This window comes from Megalops cyprinoides, chromosome 2 (assembly GCF_013368585.1).
Source record: "Megalops cyprinoides isolate fMegCyp1 chromosome 2, fMegCyp1.pri, whole genome shotgun sequence".
NCBI classification, from domain to species: domain Eukaryota; kingdom Metazoa; phylum Chordata; class Actinopteri; order Elopiformes; family Megalopidae; genus Megalops; species Megalops cyprinoides.
Window position 1 is genome coordinate 52,859,260 of NC_050584.1, and position 16,624 is coordinate 52,875,883.

Below are 16,624 nucleotides of genomic sequence, written 5' to 3' on the forward strand. Positions count from 1 at the left end.
CGGGAAATGTGGGTAGAAGGCTTCCTTTTAGTTTCACCAAATATAAACCTGTCCAGATGTAGGGAAAAAAGAGTAAAATACCATATTACTTCCCTCCACTGCTCAGAGGTCCAGGTTTTATGCTCATTACATCAAGGAACGTGTGGTTGAGCATTGGCCTTGGTTTCCGAAAGGCAGCCCTACCATTCATCTCAGCTTTGTGAAGCTTACGACATACAGTCTTTGTTGAGACTTGAGACCATGGTGATAGAGGTGTATATACAGTTTTGTGGTCATTTTGTGTTTTTTAAACTGTTCAACGCCCATCTATCCCTGCAGGTTTACTTCGCCTTGTGATCACTGTTACTCTTTCTTTTGCAATTTTGCCTTGGTTTGCGTATGCCGTCATGATTTCCAACACCGACATTTAATATGACATTTGCCGTTTCTGCGACTGTCGCACCTCAGGTGTGATTCAGGCAACTATTTGACCTCTTTCAAAATCTGTTAAATCTCTTTTGTTGCTTTAGAAAGTCACATATTAAAGCGTTGGTTTTTAAAACGTCTTATATTGCGGAAACGTATTGGTGGTAGCCTAATTAGTATTGACATTAATATCGGACACACGTGTTGACTCCTTTCAATTGCGGTTATCTTCAAAATTGTATTTGGTGTTCATTTTGTCGGCCCCCTGTATAGGCTACATACAAAAGTGGCACATAATGCTCACAATTCTTCTACTGTCTGGATTGACCCAACAAATTTGAGTGTATTTTGAACACCAGGTGGCGACACGTCGATTTCTAACGAGAGATACATGGCTTCTGCTTGTCAGAGAGGGTTCTTGGAAGTGTGGTGAGGGGAAGAAAGTAGAACAGTTCCCAACTTCGAACAGGATCAGAAGTCTTGAGCTGGTTCATTTACATGCTACTTAGGCTGTCCGAACTCGAAAGAGGTGCACAAAGACGGGACGAGGAACAAAAATCCACCACTGAAAACGTTTCTATCAAAATTTGGACGTGTGCTGCCAGTTTAGTGGATGTAAAGATACCACTTCACGTACTAAGGGTGAATAGATTGAAAGGAATGTATCGTATACGGGCATCAGTAAAACAGCGTCTTCGGAGATGTCAGTTCTGCTTTCTTCGAGTCATCGTGTTATTGCAGGTTGCTCTCGGGATGGATATTGCGACTGGTAAGGAACTACCTTTAAACGTCCAAAACGTCAGTTATTCTATCTGTGATGACTGTGGTTAATTTATATGTTGTATGCTTTCTTTACGTTTTAGCTCAGTTAAAAATCCCATTGTATTAGCTGTTAGATTCCACGATATGTTTATCAAACACAAAAATGCGATACACTGTGAATGTTTGTCATTACATGCAAAATGTACTTTCCCCATAATGCTGCAAATTCAGTGACCTTCTGTAGTGTTCACGTCTGAGTGTTTTCATTTTCGTTCATAAAAATTACATCTGCAAATTCATTTGTTAACTAAGATGCACAAGATGCACATGGTAATGGCTGCCGATTTAAAAGAGCAAAATAGATTAACATTGTAGAAGTTTTTGGAGTCCTTAGCTGATCAAGTTATGTGCTAATAGCATGGGATCTTAGCTGACAGTGTTTCACCGCTATCGCGCCTTTTAACCGAACCAAATTTAAGCCGAGATTTAATTTGCAGCTCCATACAGAGACAATGGGACTCTTTAAAGCGATGATAGAGGGGCTCACCATTTCACCCTTCACAGCTGGAAGTCGATTGTCTAGAATGCTTTATGTGGTACAAAGCAAACAGCATTTGATATCATATTATGATAATATACGAGCCACTTCGCTCTGCAGTGGAAACTTCCGACAGTATACTGTTTATTGGGACAAATTTATTTAAAGGACTAAAAACGGACAAATTGAAATGCCACTTTTCTTAAAAAAAAAAAAAAACAGTTCAACGTGATTTGCAAATTATTTTCAATTATTATGCTGTATTTATATATTTATTAATCCTCGTGGTGACGTAACTATTTGATGTTGCTTAAAATGGTTAAATACGCCGACTGTATTTTAACTTTTTTTTCTATGTGCCTAAATAGATAATCTATTAAGGTGCGGGTCAATATGACCGTATAAATTACTCGGCTGCGTTTTAATTTCACTGCACTGTACATTTTACCTGGGCATGTGACAAATAAAACTTTGAACTTTGAACTTTGATTAACATTCTGACACGCTTTTGTGATGAAATTGCTGTGCATTGTAAGTGGAGTAATTCCACTGAAACGAACAAAATTAAGCGTCACAACTAAGCATGTTAAAGAGAAATTTAGATACACAGCGTGACACGCAGGCCTACAGCTTGTTATCATGCGTTACACATAATATGTTCAGAAGACGGCAGCACGAGATGTACACCTGCACCTTCAGACCAGGTCTAACGTACCCTTGACAACGTGGTCATTGCGTGAGTAAGGGCATGAAGTGAAATACCATTTGTTGCATCCCCGAGGATAGGTAATTAAAAAGGCAACGGACAGCAGAGCTCGGTTTATGGACAGCAGAGCCGTTCCTTACGTGTTTTATATTCTCCTAAACCCGCGCTATGTTGATATTAACTCCTGAAATAATTATTGTTGGTTAAACTGTTTTAACACAATTTAAGTAACGTTTTTTTCCAGAGTATTTTAGATAGTTTACACGTCTCTGAGCACAGATATAATATCAGTGCCGTAAAGAATCTTTTTCAGATGATTTAGGCCTCCACCAACTGATCACTGTGAAATGCAAACAGTCGTTGCCTTCCTTCCATTTAACCTGTGAAAATTTAGAGATGTCCGCAGCCTGGCCTCTCATGTTATAAACAAAAGATGAAAGTAGGTACCTGGATTCTTCCCATATGTCATTGTTTTACTGGACTTGTCTCCACTGAGATCTGCAGTATGATGTGGGCTTATTTTTTACCTTTATTCTTTGCATGGCTTCACATCTTGCTGAATAGATTAACGTTGTTCAGTATCTTTATTAGACATTAGGTATGATTGATTGGACGCTGGTCAGTCCTTTAAATGTAATGCTAGCCTCAGCTATCTGGTCACTGGCCATATAATGCAACTACCATGAAGCCCTTAATTTAATCAAAGGTTACCGGAGCAAAACAAAGCTTCTGCCATCTGTTCCCCAGCAGAGTCATGAATTACACTCTTCGTGTTTGATGTCTGGATACTCTTATAAATACATGATATGAATAATAAATCTATGGCTGAATGTTTTATAAATGCTTGAAATATGATTTTATGATAGTGCTGAAAAGGCAACCCCAAATAATGACTTCATGTTATATGCCTAGGTCTTGGGAAAAAAAGAAGTGGAAACAACATTCTGCCATCTCACAGTCTTTTGGTTTAATAACAGCACAGAGACTATAAATCATTGGGGTGGACCCATTTCAGTGCAGATTTCAACAAGACAGAATGTTGACACTAAAGGCACTTTACCTTGCAAAAAAACCCACCCTAGAGGTCTTGTCTGTTGGAGCCTGTCATACATTTTAGCTGAAACTGAACTCATTCTTACAAAATCCATTCCACAGTTACTCCGGCATTAACCTTTACACCTCTAAAAACCTTTGTAAATATTTAGGAATGTAGCTTTACAGAATTAAAGCCTACATTTTGCAATCTGGACAAATGTGAAGGTACATTATCATAAGCTACTCAGTCAAAAAAACGAAATAATCAAGTCTGTTTTATAGACAGGCCACAACTCTCTTTGAATCATGGCATATAAGTGAATACATAATTAAATAAATAAAATTAATTTTTCCCTTCATGCATGGTTTTGCAGTCTACAGTGCACACAGTGCAGAGATGTATTTGAAATAATCGAGAGCAATGATTTACTTATAAGTGATTTAAGTTTTCTTGCTCAGCATAAATAATTTGCAAAGTTATTTATTGGGTATATAGATTTCCTGTGTAAAAAACTAATCATGGACAGGGAATACTGTTACCTTCAAGCTGCCATTTGTTTGGCATTTAGCCTACGGTTTTTGTTGTTGTTGGTTTTGTTTTGACAGCCGTTCATTGTATTAGTTATTGTATGAAATTAAAAATGCACAAAGGTGATGCTTGATATTTGATACTCACAGTTTGATTTGGAATGCATGTGTGTTTTGTTTTTACAACCATAGATTGTTGTAATCATTGTATGAAACTGGAAATGCATTTAGGTAATGCTTCATGTTTAATACTCTAAGTGAAGGGTGCATTGGAATGCAATGGGATTGAGTTGAATCTGGGTCTTAGGAACAAGGAGTATGTTAAATGTGTAGATGCGTATGGTCTTGAATTAAGCAGCCCAAGTATACTGCTCTCCGTTTGTTTGCTCCATATAATTGTGTGTTAGGCACAAAGCTGTTTCTGATGTGTTTCCCTGTTTTGGGTCTGTTATGTAGCGAATGACAACAGTGAGAGTTGATAACTGTCATTACAGACTTAGAAATGCATTACAGAATGCTGTCTGACATTATCATTACAGTCTGTGAAGTAACTCACAGTTTATTGAGTATCTGTTGCCTTGAGATCCTTGATGTAACCGTCGTAATCTTCGAATCGGGGCTGTGAACCCGGGAGGTCCCTGCTCCAAGCTATGTCTCATAAATGGTCCCTCTTGTCAAGGACTGTGTGGAAGCCTTGCTCCAGAGTATGTCATTTTACCATGTTTGTTTCTTTCATTGCCTGTGAGTGGAACAAGCGGCCTGCAAAATGGTAGTATATCTCACTCATTCACGGACTCAGTGGCAGACTGGGCGAGCAAGCAGCACAGTTAGAACATTTTACCACTAGAGGCAGTAACGGTTGAAAAGGCCAGTAGAGGAGTCACCACCGTTATGAATAGGGCGGCCTGTTCAGAGAAGACCAGCTCAGAAACCTGAATTTTGCAAGGATTAATCCCTGTATCACTTAGAATCTCTTAGATGATGAAGGTAGTGGATTTCCATGTTGCTTTTAGATTCTTCTCTCCAGTGTAAAGTGAGTAATTTACCCACACCTTTGCACATACAGGTTTTTAAAACTCTTTCATTCAAAGCAAAAGCAAAGGGGCATTCACATGTTTAAGGGCTGTGATCATCTAATATTGAATTACGTGATGATTTTAAACCTTGATGATTGTAAACAATGTCCCTTTCTCTTCTAACAACTCCCCATTTTGACAATTTGCCCCCTTTGACAATTTGCCCTCTTTTGTCTATGAAACATACCTCATAGGGAACACTTTTAGCTAGAAAAGGGTCTTCATTTTTTTCCACAGTGAATGAGATTAAGTAAATCTAAACATCATTCCTGTGCTTACTGAGTCTGAGTCCAGGAACATTTGATAAATGTTCTTCACTACAGAATGAAGCCAAGCAGAGAGACCCTTTCCTGTAATTACATTCAACATGAGAAGCCATGCAACAGGGGGAGGAGGAGGCAAGGAGGAAGCTCGTTCTGCAGGGGTGCTGAAGCTAATGATGAAATCAGACACTGTAGAGTGTGGAACACTTTCATCCTCCATTTCATTTCTGTTTGATATAATTCAGCATTTTCACAAGAGTGTGTGTGTGTGTGTGTGAGATGGTAAAAATACGGTTTTCTATGGTAAACACAGGGCAGCAGTGTAGCGCGGTGGTAAGGAGCAGTACTCGTAACTGAAAGGTTGCTGACTCGACTCCCTGCAAGGGCACTACTGTTGTACCATTGGGCAATGTACTTATCCCAGAATTGCCTCAGTAAATATCCAGCTGTATAAATGAGTAACATGTAAAAAATTTGTAACCTCTGTAATTTGATCTGGATAAGAGCATCTGCTAAATGCCAGTAATGTAATGCAGTAATATAATGTAAACAAATATTATAACCATAATATCATAATATCTATGATAAAGTCGCTATATGTATATATAGATAGTGATTTTATCCTAGGTAAGTTATATATATTTTTTTCTACTTACTTAATACACACACACATGTCTATTAAAACAGCACTGAAGAGGTATCTAGCTTGTGAGCAGTTATGCAGTGTGTGAGAAATGAGTGTTTTTGCATTGTTCAGTCCTAGGTTAGCATTTTTCACAGTGTGTAATAGGTGTAGACCTATACTGGAAATGCTTGGTGCCAGCGGAGGTTGTTTGCCAACATTCCTCCAATAATTTCAGTTGATGGTTTCAATCTTCAATAGGAGATGAGATACGAATCATCACACACGTGGGGCTACTTTTGGTTAATTTAGAAACAATAATGTACAATTATGATAAATTATGTCTGCATTTATAATAGTTTGTCGAATATCCTAGAATAACAAAATTGCATTGAGCGGCTAGAATGTCTTTTTTTCCATGGCAACATTTACTTAGTACTAAGAAATCATGCTACATTTCACTTTACAGGAGTCAGGATGAAACATGGCTTTTTAAATTCTGCCGTAAATGTGTCAGTGTAAATCTTTAAAGCCTGTTTGCATTGCATTAAGGACTTAAGAAACCCTATTGCATGGAGATTGGCAAATCTTTCACTGGTCACAATTAGGTCTTTGTAAACTGCCACACTCCCTGAGAGCTAATAAATACCTACCCTTTATGGAGTTTTCAGCCAAAGATTAATATTTATTCAAAGATGAAAATATATGTGTCTTATCAGTCAGCACAGCTTTTAGCAGGTTCTCTCATGGATAAGGAGGCGTTTGTGCAGAAGCCTGCATACATTGAAAGTATCTTTCTTAGACATTATATCTTTAAAATTCTTCCTCCACAACCAACCTTACAAAAATAGTTGTGTGTTGTGTTGATCTGTCAATAGTTTGACCATGGATATGCCATATTTGGAAATGACAGACGAGAGTGTTGTCTTCTGAAGAGAGAATACTATAAAAGAGTCTTTGAAAGGGAGGCTTGGGTTCCTCTTTCTGTGTGTGTGTCTTATAAACTCCACTGATGATATCTCCTTCACCAGCATTCTCCTATACCTGCTCCTGGCTTGCAGTTGCAGTTGGCTGCTTTTATAAGAGGTGATTGGCAGGTTAGGCCTGGCGTTCATTTGCTTCTTTGCTCAGGCGCTTTGAAATGAGGAATGAAATGCATAAAAGGACAAGTCTTTGGGGTTTCCCTCAACTTGAACTCTTTCTGTAAAACTTCAGAGTTTTATTCCTGAAACAGATGTGTTTGGGCCAATCGGTATAAAGCACAGTTTTTCACAGACCTAATTAATTAATTAATTTTATAAGTAGTTAATTAAAATATATGCATTTACTCTTGGTGAAAAAGATCAAAGTCATGAACAAAAATAACTTGTTCAACTTAGAAAGTGAAAAACTAATGACGGTCTTTTTTCATCCAGACTGAATCACTGTACACAAGTACAAAGGCCAAAATGTAATTATTGAACCATTTGCCCTGGACCTCACCTTCAGTGAAATAAAACCATTAGAGATGTTGGTCTGGGCTGAAAGAAGTTTTCTTTAATGGGTACAGCTGACCTCAGCTCTCACCACCCACCATGCTAAATAAAGGAACAGGGATCTGGGTTCTGTCTTGCTATGAATTAGAAACGCTTTAATACAGTGTAACACATTGTTGAGCACTGCCCAAATCTCATTCCAAGGCAGGCTCTGTCATGTGTGTAGCAGGGCTAGCGTCTTTATTTGGTTGAATTCACACAGATTGTGTTCAACATGATTTTGACAAGACCTGACGATGACAAGATATGCCTTAATCTGATGTTCTCTTGAGAACTGTCTCGGGTATTTGATTAATTTTGTCCTCAATTCTTCACCTGACTTCTTGTGGAGGCACTAACTAACCCAACCCCTGCTGAAAGGAATTAGCGCCATTCCCGCTACGAGTGGCTCCAGTGGGAAAAGTGCCTTGCTAACTACCTTCCCCAAACCTGCATTCTAAAGCAAGGCAAGCCTGAATTACAGGAAATTAAATTTTACAGGGATCTAATGATTTGTTTCACACAGTGAAATGCTAACTCAGCATTTCCTTATTACTGCCATCGTTGGGGACCTGGGGGTAGGTGGGGGGATTTGGGGGTTAAAGTCCTTTTTGTCCAGGCTGGCTTCATGAATTTTGGGGGAACTGAGTGGTGCAGAAAGAAAAACTCCTGTGCTCCACAGGACTCTGTGCTGAGTGCACACAGCACATCCTCTAGGCTGGGATGTGCTGCTACATTTGATTGGTGGTAAATCGGCTTTTCTTGGACACTAAGCTGTTTGGGAACGCTCCACCTATCTGGTCTTGTTTATTTAACATACAAAAGTGTGTTTTACTTTCTTGTACTTTATTGGTTGGTAATTACTATCAGTAACCATAGAGACTTTAATCCTGTTGTAGTTTGAGGGCAAGGAATTCTTTGGTCTTTGAAGATTAGTTCTCCTAAAGAGGTTTAGTTTAAGCCCAGTAGTTTAACAAGCGGACCTGTGCTACTGAGCACTGTATGCTGCGACCACAGGTCACGTAAACAGATTGCACAGGCTTACTTTCTTATCTCCATTTCATCCGTGTGCATTGTAAGGTAGCTGGCAGCTTTCTGTGCATCAAAGAGCAGCTGAAGCCATGTCATGCACAATCTGCACTGTCAGCAGTGGTGAGCCAGCATTTCTCATAAGCAGCAGAATTCCTGAGAAGAATATTTAACACATGCGGTTTGTGGACAGGAGATCCATTTTAAAAAGGTGACATTTTGTGTACCTCCAGGAATATTTCTGGAGAATTGTTACAAATTTATGAATTGCTGATGTAACAGCAGTTTATTACTTCCAAAAGCATTTTTAATATTTAATGGCTATGTAGCATTTACTTAAATAAGTGAGCGTCATTCATTGTGGGGCTTTCATTGCCTTTTAAAGTTAGGCTAATAATCTGTGACAAAGGCTGCATGGGGGATAATGCCATCCAGAGAGGCCCTGATCTGTTCACAACTTGCATCGTAGAATCGGCTGTTTGTTTAGGCTGATCCTTTGTCCAATTGTCGCTGTCACTGGCTTACAATCAGGCACGCGGCACTGTTTGCTTTGCCACTCTATTGTGGATGAAACCAAGCAGTACTACTGCTGGTAAAGGCTGGAGGGCTGCTAGCCATTCTGACCCTGGCTGCGAGGCTGTCACCTTGGAGTGAGAACGTGCTGGGCTGCAGTGACATGCTTCTGAGCCTTTAGCTCGCTTATTCTCAGTCTGTCTCACACACAAACACACATACACACAGTCTCCATCTCTGTCCTCTCCCACGCACAGATCAGCACACACTACACATGCGTACACTCTCTTGCTCAATCCCTCTCTCACTCGCTCTCACTGCTCTCTCCCTTTCTCTTTGACTGTGTCTATAGTGCTCAAGCACAGGCAGCACCAGCCAGTCACTGATCCACATCTCACCCTGTGGTGAGGTGGAATGACTGCCCCACCACACTGACCATTATATTCAAAAATATAAGGCTCCATTTCCCTAATTCTTTGTGATCATTAGCCAAGCTCACCGACAACCAGCAACGAGGTCTCTTTCCACTTCTGAGCAGACAGAGGGTTAGCACTGTGGATGCGTGGTGCCAGAGCGGAGGCTGCTGTCGGTGAAAGGCCACACCAGGAAAGGCGTTGCGCACCTCAGAGGGAGGCCACGTCTCAGGACACGGCGGGGGGTGGAGGGGGTTGGGTTTGGAGGGTGCTCCACATGTTGGAGTGCAGAGTTGATTCATTAACCATCAAAACTCTGATTTGTACGTATCTGCTTTCTCTGCACTGCCGGATGTTATGGCAGTGCAGAGTTAAACAGAAAGACTCAGCTTTCTCACCCCGGCTTCGCAGCGCTAGTGCTCATACGGAAGCTAACCCCCTGCTGCGTCCTCCAGCTCCTCGACATCGTCCTGTGGGTGCGCTGTGGCCCAGGTCCGAACTGGAAGCGGCACATGGCACATGAACCGGTGCATAGTTCAGCTAAATACGATCCAGCGTGTATGTGGAGGAAAGTAACAGGGCTCCACTCATGTGGGGAAGCAGGGACCTGAAAAAAGGCGGAATGCCCCTGACCTCAATGGAATCTATTAGAGGAGGGTAAAAATCTGCGGAGTGTTGAGGGGAAAATTAAGTTTGCCCGCTGAAGGAGTTTTTCATATTTCCACTTTAACAGTTATTTCATTTCCTTTTGGATGTTTATCAACACTGGCATGGGTTTTACTTTTTTTTTTTTCTTTTTTGCTTTTTTTTTGTGTTTGGACCCAGACCAGCTTCAAGTTCACTTATTGGTACCGTCAACGTCTGCGCTGCTTTCTGTGAGAGCATCGATTTCAGCGGACAGGAAATGAAACCGCATCGCCAGTCGGAGTGCTAAGTTTCAGGCGCAGTGGAGGCCAGGGGAGGAAAAAAAAATTCTCTCTCTGGTGAATTAATGGATTCTCCTTCAGTGCCTTCGCTGGCCCGTAATACCTTTGCAGTGCACAAGCGTGAAAAGATATATTTGCGTACGGAACCGGAAAAAACATATGGCAAGCCAGCAAAATAAATTGGGAAGATCAACTAGATATACACATTTAGATTTCTGTTCAAAAAAAGTTCTCCGCTGGGCATGCCAGGCAAAGTTCAGATGTTAATCTCTAGCTGAAGTACACAGTGAGGCCAGTTAATGAGCAGGTTCTAAGCACAAGTTTTGCTTTCCTCTCCTACTCACTCTGTCTGTCTGTACATGAGCCATCAGTTGAAAGGCTGAAAAATGGGCTTCTCCCATCTATTTGCCATTGGTTTGTAAATGTCTTTGTTGGCTACTAAAACTACAGTTTTTTTGTATGTGCCATGTACTGTGCATAATTACATTTTTGGTATGTCAGGTGGGAATTTGTTGTAGCATGTGCTACAGTGATTTCAGAGAAACTTGACATTTTAGATTGTTTCTGAAATGTAGTTTTTGTCTGCAAAAACCACATGAAAATATGCTTGCTGTGAAACCATTGCCCTCCTCGCGGAAGACATTCAGGATGATTCATTTCTGACTTATTTCACTCTTAAACTCTGAGCCTACGTTTCTGTAGTCATCCCTTTTATCAAATGCATGTGTATAGTCTGCCATTTTTTACTGCCATCAGTGTTTCGTGTTTACCCGTCTCAGGAGCCAGTTCTCATTAATTAAAGTCACCTAATAACTAGATAAATTCTAAATGTTCCTTGGCCTTATTGGGTCCTAGCCCCTCCTATGTTCTTGCGCTCATTACCAGTGACAAGCTGTTCAGTCACACTGGCCTCTGTTTGCACCCGTGCTTGTCGGTCATTTGGCAAATTTGCTCAAACCGGATTTAGGTGTTTTTGCACACAGGAGCCACGCAAGGCGCATTAACCTCCGAGCTGCCCACGTGCAACCTGTAATGAGGAGCCGAGATGCTGGAAGCACTTTTCTAAACAAGCACGTGTGTCCCCCCGCCTGGCCCACTGTCTCCTCAGTTCGCCGCGCTGCTGACAAACAGCCTGACTCCTGCGCTTTGTTTTCTCTTTAAACAAATTAGCGGGCAATCAGGAGGCAGCTCCTCATGGTTAAAACATGCCCGTACCGCTCCACTCTGCCGACGTCCCACTCCCATTTTCACAGGGGAAATGGAGAGTGAAGTCAGATGCTGCCTGGATCAGAAAGTTGATTGCTGCCCTGTGACTTTAAAGAGTGAAACTTGCTGAAATGAATTACGGTCAGACCCGGCAGTCGCATGAAATAGGGGTACCGCTTGCTGCCCGCACAGATTGAGTCTCAGGACTCAAGATCTGTGGCTTTGAAGGTTATTGTTTTCCATCGTCAACTTAAAGCTGTGATTGTGATCAAATCGTCCTTTGATCCTTAATTGATCTGACAGGCAGCTCTGTGCTTTGTAAAAATTTGGCCCTTTTGCTGGTGGGCTTGTTGTAAAGAAAGAGGCACCAAACAATTGGTTGACAGAGTCCTTGCATGCAGAGGTAACACTGCTGCCCACATGATTTTGTTTAGGGTGGAGTGATATTTTGCAGCCAAAACCGAAAAATATTTTGTGCTGTTCTGAATAATCTGATGGAGATTTTTTTTGTCTTTGCTTGAAAAGGAGAGAGTAGCATTGATGACTTGTCTTAAAGGTGGTCCTGGAAAGAAACCAAGAAGAGAAATTGCCTGGTTGCTTTGTAATGTGAAAGCAATTAGTAGTGGTTTTACTGAGCGCAGAGATTTGCGAAATAATACAGGGAATGTAGGTTGCAGGAGTCGACGCTGGGGCTGGTAATACCCTTACCTTCATCTAATGTAGAAAAACACCAGTGCCTTATGCTGCACATGGGCATGTCGCTTTGAAGTCTTCATTCTGTTTTTCTCCCTTTGAAATATTTAAGTACAAGACTTGTACTGGACTCAGAAGTGACCTCCACCATGTCTTCTACCCTTTCATTTTGAGTCTGAGTCTGGTGTATTTATTTTAAGGAGAAGGCAGGGTTTTTTTTTTTCCAGAACACAGAGGACGGTCAAAGCCCAGGTACTCAGTGTCAGTGTTTGGACACCAGGAGGAGGTTTGTGGCCCCACCACATCTGGAAGTCTGTGGTTTTCTGGTGCCTTGGTCTGAAGCAGGCTGAATGACGGTTAAAATATTCCCAGCTGCGCGTTTCACCTGGGCAAGAGTGCGCTCTGCCTCTGTAATTGATCGTACACTTCTTTCCAGCTGCCGAGCCAAAGAGCTTGTGAGTAAACATCGAGGGCACCAGAGGCAGCCAAAATTCTGTGAATACCGCAGGCTCTATTCTGCTCATTAGACTGGCGAGTGCCATTTTTTTGTTTGTGGTCAGTGTGTGTGTTTCCTCTTTGGGTCTGGCCTACCACGAGCAATAATCCAACGAATAATTTAGAAGGGGACAAAAATAACGACACCAAATAGTTTGGCATGATTATTTAGACAGGAGGTATTGTTCAGAAGGTAAAGTCATTTTCACCTTTTGCCCAGAAATGAGAGCCAAAAACAACCTCTATTGGAGCGCAGAAATTACAAAGATCCATGGGAGGCTGAGGATATTTTTGCTTTAGGAAAATGAGAATTGGTCTTTTTTGAAGGCCCTGGAATCTGAATATTAGTAGCTAGAAGAATGTCAAAAACATGGCAAGGCAAGGTAGCTGCTCAGACAGTCCTCCAGTATTTCTTAGGCTATGCAACAAAAATGAAAGGTTTGGTTGCGGTGTGCTTTTCCACAGTGTTGCCCCTGGGCTCTCCTCCGGTCAGAGAGCTGGAGCCTCGACTTTTTGCTCTGGTAAGCAGTGAAGAGTTTCATTAGAGGTGAAAAGGGGGTTAACATGTGCCACAAAGGGGCGACTGTTGAGTGATGTTGGGCGGGGCCATGCGACCCGACGGAGTGGCAGGACGGCTGCGGAAGCCCTTGGCCCAGACCAAAGGAAGTCCAGTGGAGCATCGTAGCGCCCCACTGTGCTGTTTCTTTTGTGCCTCCCCCTGCTCTCTGCTGTAGAGTCAGGAGCCAGGGCCCAGTCCGCCATGCTGCGGCCCCATGCAGGAGCGGCAGCATCACTCCGAGTCACTAAAATAAGCGTGACAGGCCCCACTCAAGGCTTGTTTTCAGACACTCTCTGCTGCTCCGGCCTGTTTTGACTGGTGGCCTTTCAAAGACAGAGCTTTACTCGTTTTTTTTTTTCTTCAGGACAGGAAATAGGCACCTTAGTCCAAGTTATTTTAAGACCTTTTTGTCTATTAAAGCAAGGATCACGGGAAAGATTTGAGGGGATTTCTGCCTTTCCTCTGTCTTTAGCTATAGGATTTCAGTATTTCACACCAATTGCTGATGAATAAACAGAAACATGCAGTGTGGTTGTGGTTGGCAAAGAGAGCATGTCTCAAACCGCAGAAGGGTTGCATGTCCATCAAATTCATCTGCCAGTACACCCCTTGTACTGTAGGTGTTAAATTGTTGCCTTTGGCATGTTCAAGTATGTTGGAAAACATCTTAAAATATGGAGCAAAAGCACATTAAAACACAATGAATCAAGGTCATGGAATGCCTCAACAAGACTGCACCACTGTGTATAATTGCATGTGTCTTTTATATTATATTGTGTATTAGAATACTGTGAGGGATGTGGTTGCCTAGCTCAGCTTAAATGAATATGTTCACTAAACAGGCAAAAGAGATGAACAGTGTAAGAGTTTTGTGAAAGTGAAAAATTGCTCTGGCTGTTTGTGTTTCTGGCTCACCCTATTCAAAATTACTCTTTTGAACCTCTTACAAGTTGGAACCTATTGCAGCGAAGTGACCGAAAGACTCACACATTTATCTGATTATTTTATTTAACTCTTGGAATTCAAAGTAACAGAGTAATTCTTTCCGTCAAGGCCCTCCAATCAGCAAGATCACTCACCGTCCTATTTTTAGAATCATCCTGGACAAAATAAAACAGTTCTGTGACCATGGTTCAGTAGCGCAGCCTTGACTGATTATTTCCGTGAGATGAAAAGTGCTGCCATTTTAAATAGCAGAATGTGGTTGTTTATTATAACGTTCACTTTCAATAATACATCATTTGTCTAGAGTCGAGCAGTTCCTTTAAGCATTGCAGGAGGAAAATTAGACTCACAGAGGAAGAAAGGGGAGAGAGGGAGTGAGGCGGAGAGACCAATGGTATGCGCTCCATTATATCTGTCTAGCCTCCTCTCTGACATCGCATTAAACAGGCCTGTTGCATCTCCCAAACAAGGAGGATCACAACGCTCCGCTAACACAAGCCTCCGCCGTGAAGCATTAGGCCGGGTGAGGGGAGGGGATCCATCATATTTAGGAAGCGATAAATAAGGGGAGGGGTGCACGGGCCGCTGCATGAGCGCCGTGTCCCGTCCGCGGTGAAGGGGCGGCCTTTTATGAGCCGAGTGCAAAGGGGGCCTGCGGTGGGTCCTGAATAGATGCACCCCATGTTCCCTTTAGTGCAATGTGAATAACTCTTGACCTAACAGAGGCGCTTGATTGGCATAACGACCGGTTGGGGCAGGGGAGGGGACATGAATTGAGGACGGTGGGGATGGAAGTTTGGGGAGGGGCGAATTGAGGGTGGGGGGTGGAGGGGTGGGTGGGGGCGAGTTGGCTCTCGGAGACAAAACTGCCTTGTCCCTGCTCTCGCAGAAGCCCCCCAGCTGTCATCTTGTTTGGGAAGCAGAGGGGCCGCTGCCCCGGTGCCGGCGGGACGTCGGGGGGGAAACATTGTGAAGAGAGCCAGTGTGTGAGAAGAAGCCGGGGCCCCGGCTGAAAGAGGCAGCTCAAGCAGAAAGTCTCAGCAGGGTTAAGTGGAGGCAGGTGTTCAGTGGGGACCCCCGAATCATGTAACACCGTCTCACCATCACCAGCCCCGTCGGTGACATCCGTCAATCACTCCCGGGGTCCGTTTCGCGTCAGGGCCCCATGCACGCTCGCCGACGGCCACATGCTGACGTTTGTTTTCCTCATCCCGGGCATAACCCGTCTCAGTTTATGGTGGAGGTGGGACACTCGCCGGTGTTGGTTTTAACAGATGGGATTCTCTCCCCCCGCCCCCCCCGGCTAGGCTGCTAAATTAATTTAGATCAGAGGCGAGGCACCGGCATGCCTGTCGTGTTCAGAACCAAAGCCGATGACCCCATACTGACAGAAACCAGACGGACCAAAGGGCCTGACTCTGAGCATGTTTCATTGCTACTTCCAGTCACATTCCGTGCGTTGGCATGCGTTTAACTCCATATGGCCCGCCATTGTGTTTGGTAGCTGGGGTTAATCATTGGGGCCGGCGTTGGCCGAGCGGGAACGGACGTCGCTCACAGCCGCTTCAGTGGCCGGCGCGGGTTCGAAGAGTAAGAATAACATTATTCCGCGTTCAAACTGTTTGCGGACGGTTGTTTCGGAGGGCCCCTTTGTAGAGAGACCGCGACTGGCACAAAGGCTGCCTTTGTGCCGTCGCTCTCGCGGGCGACTGCAAGCAGATACGGCTGGAATGCATTCCGAGCGACTACCTCCACTGCCGGCATTTGCATATCTGGTCGTGAGGAACAAAAGCCAGCCGGGCCCCAGCTGATGAGCAGTTCCCAACGAGGTGCTGCGGGTGTCGGAGGCCCTCGGCTCTCACGCTGCAGGGTTCGCGGGCTGATAGCGGTCAGGCCTGAGGGTGGCAGAGCAGTAAAACTCGTCTCCCTCCTGGCTTGCCTCCGAGCCCCCCCCCCCCCCCACCTGCCCGGCAGACAGGCTGAGGAGCTGCACTCGAGACACAGACACAGATAAGAGGCTGCTAGTGAGGACGCTTGCACACACATGCAGCCAGGCAGAGGAGGGCTAATCGTACACTTGTGTGTTCACATGGGTCAGGCTGTACTGATACCGCTGGCAAGAGCTTGTACTGAAACGCAACCAGAATAAAACCAAAGGAAAGAAAAGCGCAGTCAGAGTGGTGAAGACCCGATCAATGTTTGCAATTATAACCAACCAGATGTGCGCACCTTCTGCGAGGTTTGAGCTGAAAAGGTCACAAAAGTGATTCCCTAATGAGTGATCCTTTTCAAGCCTGTATCAAGTAAAATGCTGTGTGCACATGTGGGTGTGTGTATCTGTGTGTGGGTTTATATTTTTATGGAATGTATGTGTGTGGGTGCATATTTTTGTGGGT

The 16,624-nt window shown here is 43.3% G+C and overlaps 1 protein-coding gene across 1 annotated transcript in view; it reads left to right on the top strand.

The window, feature by feature from the left end:
- Positions 1–870: 870 nt before the first annotated feature.
- The window catches only part of ror1 (receptor tyrosine kinase-like orphan receptor 1), an 89,259-nt gene continuing 73,505 nt past the window's right edge, over positions 871–16,624 (top strand). Inside the window, exon 1 of the mRNA XM_036521622.1 lies at positions 871–1,174. Coding sequence (XP_036377515.1) covers positions 904–1,174 — 271 coding nt within the window. The 5' untranslated portion in view covers positions 871–903. The remainder of the gene's footprint in view (positions 1,175–16,624) is intronic.